The 3,941-nt window shown below is 61.1% G+C and overlaps 1 protein-coding gene across 1 annotated transcript; it reads right to left on the reverse strand.

The window, feature by feature from the left end:
- Nucleotides 1–1,065: 1,065 nt before the first annotated feature.
- On the reverse strand, nt 1,066–3,939 carry LOC111731223 (fanconi-associated nuclease 1-like; the record flags this gene model as incomplete). Its single annotated transcript, XM_023522696.1, has 3 exons — nt 1,066–1,318; nt 3,027–3,155; nt 3,898–3,939. Coding segments are annotated over 3 exons (309 nt in total), but the record flags the coding sequence as incomplete, so codon positions are not given.
- Between the last annotated feature and the right edge of the window lie 2 nt (nt 3,940–3,941).

A 3,941-nucleotide genomic window follows, 5' to 3' on the forward strand; every position in this document is an offset into this window, starting at 1 on the left:
ACGGCCGCGGGCAGAGCCTGTGACTCGCGGGGTCTGTGCACAGCTGGGACTCTCCGGTACTGGACCTAAAGATGGACAGTGTCTTCCTGTCACTTTACGATGGAAGCCAGTTTACAACCAGAAGCGTCTGACTTGATCTGAGAGCGTGTAGACTTCCAGGCCTGCTGCTGCCGCACGGACCGCGGGCCGTGGACCTTAGCTCGGAGGAAGCTGTGGCCTTTGTGCCTGAGACCGGTCACGACTCGAGTCCCAGCAGGAAGCGACCTCGGTCAGCAGCAGTGAGGGCCGAGTGCGACGTCCACAGACCTGTCTGCCGCGGGTGGCGGTGTGGGACCACCCACGTGTCCCCGCTGCCCTCTGCAGTGAGTCACCAGCTCCTTCAACGTCCACTCGGAACTGGCCGTCGCCAGGGCCGCACGGGGGCTGAAGGACTGCGCCCAAACGCGTCATTCCACTCCGCAAGAGCTGGGAGTGACACCTCCCAAGGCCCCAGGACTCTTCCCTGGGGACGGGGACCCCATCCTTGACCCCCAGGCCCTCCCTCACACCTTCCCGGCCCGAGGCTTCCAGCGGCGGTGACCAGCAGCCCCGTTTCGGGCGCACTGTCCCCGTGGAGGGTCGGGGTGGTCATGAGGAGGACAGAAAGGCACACTGCCTCGCCCTTGAGAGACAGCATTCCCGCGATGACCGGGCCCGTCTGAGCAAGCGCTGGCAGGTGGCACCGGAAGTTAAGGGACTCAACAAACACTTGGTTTTTAATTCCTAAAGTCAGAGTTTCAGCTGTTTATGCTCTCCATAGATCATCGTAAAATAATTTTAACAGCCAAATGTGTAAAGCAGCATAGAAAAACAAATTCGTGAATCTGTTTCTAATACGCTTATGAGAATTGTGCATGCTACTTTTATAAAAGCTGTGAATCATCTCATTGGGGTTTTTTCCAGCTTTTTTTGTATGTCCGATCAAAGCACGTAGATGTCTCCAGTCCCCAGTGGCCACCAAGGTTTTCACCTTTTAAAAAGTTCACTACCTGCGGTGTGGAAACAATGAGTGTCTTTAAGCCAGTACCGAGTTTACTGTCCGCTTTATTAGTGACGATAACAAAGTCCAAATTAAATAAAACGTAATCGATGCTTTTGAGAACCTCAGACGCGTGTCTGACGAGAGGTTCCCAGTGCCGGCCTAGGCCACGCTTTTGCTCTTGGCGCCAACCGCAGCCACGTGGCAGACTTCCACGTCCGCCCCCAGCTTCTGCAGCTCGTGCAGCCAGGTCATCTGCTTGTGTGACAGCCGGTCACTGGGGCCCTTCACTTCCACCAGCTGGAAGAGAGGTTTCGGGAACCGCCAGTCAGACAAGCGACGGTAGCGGTCACCGTACCGCTGTGGCACTAGACTCACACGCAAAGCAAATACACGTGAAACTTGTATTTGAAGACGTCCCCTCCCGTAGGAACGAGACAGACCTTCACGGAGAGCTGAGCGATGGGGACGCGGCTCCGGAGCGCGCCGCGGGGGATCAGACCCTTCCGTCACCCTGCAGCCCAACCCAGCTTCTTGCTGGGACATGGGGCACCGTAGGGCCGGCCCCCGGTAGCCACTCCAGGGTCACTGTGTCCTGTTGATGCCTGAGACAGGCCACCTCCTCCCACCCCCAGGGCCTTCCGCCTGCTGTCCCTCTGCCCAGGACGTTTCTGCCCGGTCCATGTGCTGGCTCCGCGTCCCTCAGCGGGAAGGCCCAGCGCGGCCTTCATGGTGTCGACCATGAGACGACGTTTCACCGCGGTGGCCGCTGTGAAGCAGGGGCTGCCGGGCATGCACTGCCCGTTACTGAATTCGAGGTGGTGACGTGAGCCGGCCAGGGGGAGCGTGGGCAAAGGCCAGCGAGCGGAGCAGCCTAGTAGGTTTAGCGTTCCCACGGGACGAGGAAGGAAAAATGGGGAACCATGGCCCCAGATGCCCGAATTCGATGGCGCTATAAACCCAGGGGCCCAAGAAGCCCAGCAAACCCCAGGTAGAGAACACGCTGAGACAGGTGCCGTCAGAAGCAGGGGTGGCGGGGGCGTCTCAAAGGCAGCCAGAACTTTTAAGCCGGAGGGAAAAAGGACGAGTTCTCACGGGACACAACGCGACTGAGACGCAGAGTCACGCCGGGGCTCGGTAACCGTCGTTGGCAGCGCGGCACTTGAGGGAACGGGCAAGGGCAGGAGCAGATGCAGGCGCGTGTGCGGGGCGTGTGCGGAGCATGTGTGGGGAGTGTGTGTGTGGAGAGTGTGCGTGCGGGGCATGGCAAGCGTGTGGGGGGGTGTGTGGGCACGTGTTCGGGTGCGTGTGCGCAAGTGTGTGTGTGGGGCATGGTGAGCGTGTGTGTGGGGCATGGCAAACACGTGTGCAGGGTGTGTGGGGCATGTGTGGGTATGTGTGGGCGTGTGTGGGTATGTGCGGGCATGTGTGCTGGGTGCCTGGGGTGTTGCGGGCACGTGTGCGGGGCGTGTGCAGCGTGTGTGCAGGGTATAGCGAGCGCGTTTGCAGGGTGCGTGTGTGGGGCGTGCCCAGGGCGGGTATGGGGTGTGCGCAGTGTGTGTGCGGGGCATGGCAAGCGCATGTGCAGGGTGCATGTGCAGGGGTGTGTGCAGTGCGTGTGCAGGGCATGGCAAGTGTGTGTGCGGGCATGTGTGCAGGGTGCATGTGCAGGGGCGTGTGCAGTGCGTGTGCAGGGCATGGCAAGTGTGTGTGCGGGCATGTGTGCAGGGTGCATGTGCGGGGAGTGTGCAGGGTGTGTGCGGGGCATGGCAAGCACGTGTGGAGTGCATGTGCGGGGCATGTGCGGATCGTGGCAAGCAGGTATGTAGGGCGTGTGCGGGTCACGGCAAGCACACGTGCGGGGCATGTGCGGCATGTGTGGGGTGCATGTGTGGGGTGTGTGCGGGGCGTATTGAGCACCAACGACCAGGCAAGAGGCCCTGGCTGTGGCCCTTGGTGGCGTGGCTAAGCGAGTCGCAAACGGGACTTCCCACTCTGCTCGACTGACCTTGAAGCGACGGTTCCGGGAGCTCCACACGACCAGGTCCGGGAGGCCCCCCCGGCAGTGGCGGAAGTCTGTGGCCAGACGCCGGCACACGCCGCTGAGGACGCGGCCCCCCAGGCAGGAGACGAGGTCCTGCACACAGAACACACGGTGACTAGCCAGCCCCCCGTGACAGGCCCTGAGCTGCCCCCCAGGTCCACAGCAGGGAGAGCGGAGTGGCCCCGGCAGAAGGGAGCCCAGGACGCTTGGCACCAGGGCCCCAGTGGCTACAGCACGTCTGCCCAGCTGGGAAAATCTTGGGAGCAGCCGAAGAAGCGGGAATTAGGAAGAAGCCCTCAGGAATGTGACAGCGATGGCTCAGAGGCCAGCAGCCACAGGGACGGGGACGGCATCCGCCTCGTGGGGGCCACAGCTCCGGCAAAGGGGAGCTGTCAGCTGAGGGGGAGAAGGCACGGCTGGGGCTTGTCGTGTGCCCTGACGTGTGCCCACCCATAACTAGCATCTGGGCTGGGGTATCATAAATGCACATGCACACGAGCAGACATGCACATACACACATGCACACACACAAGCACACATGTACATGCTTGCATACACATGCACACCCACAAACACACATACATGCTTGTGCACACGCCCCACGCGCATGCACACGTACACGTGCATGTGCACATGTGTGGATGTGTGCGCACGCGCACACATATACGTGCATGAGCGCATGTGCACGTGTGCACACGGATGCACATGCCCGTACGCAATCCCGTGCGATACATGTGTACAGTGCACACACGTGCAGTGCACACACATGTGCAGTGCGCACACACATGCCCACACGTGCGCACACAGAGACAGGTGTGTCGGGCGCCGTTTTCACCTGCGCTTGCTGCAGAGATGCGAAGCGGTCCCAGCTGACGATGG

The sequence above is a fragment of the Pteropus vampyrus genome, unplaced genomic scaffold (assembly GCF_000151845.1).
Source record: "Pteropus vampyrus isolate Shadow unplaced genomic scaffold, Pvam_2.0 Scaffold355, whole genome shotgun sequence".
Taxonomy (NCBI): Eukaryota; Metazoa; Chordata; class Mammalia; order Chiroptera; family Pteropodidae; genus Pteropus; species Pteropus vampyrus.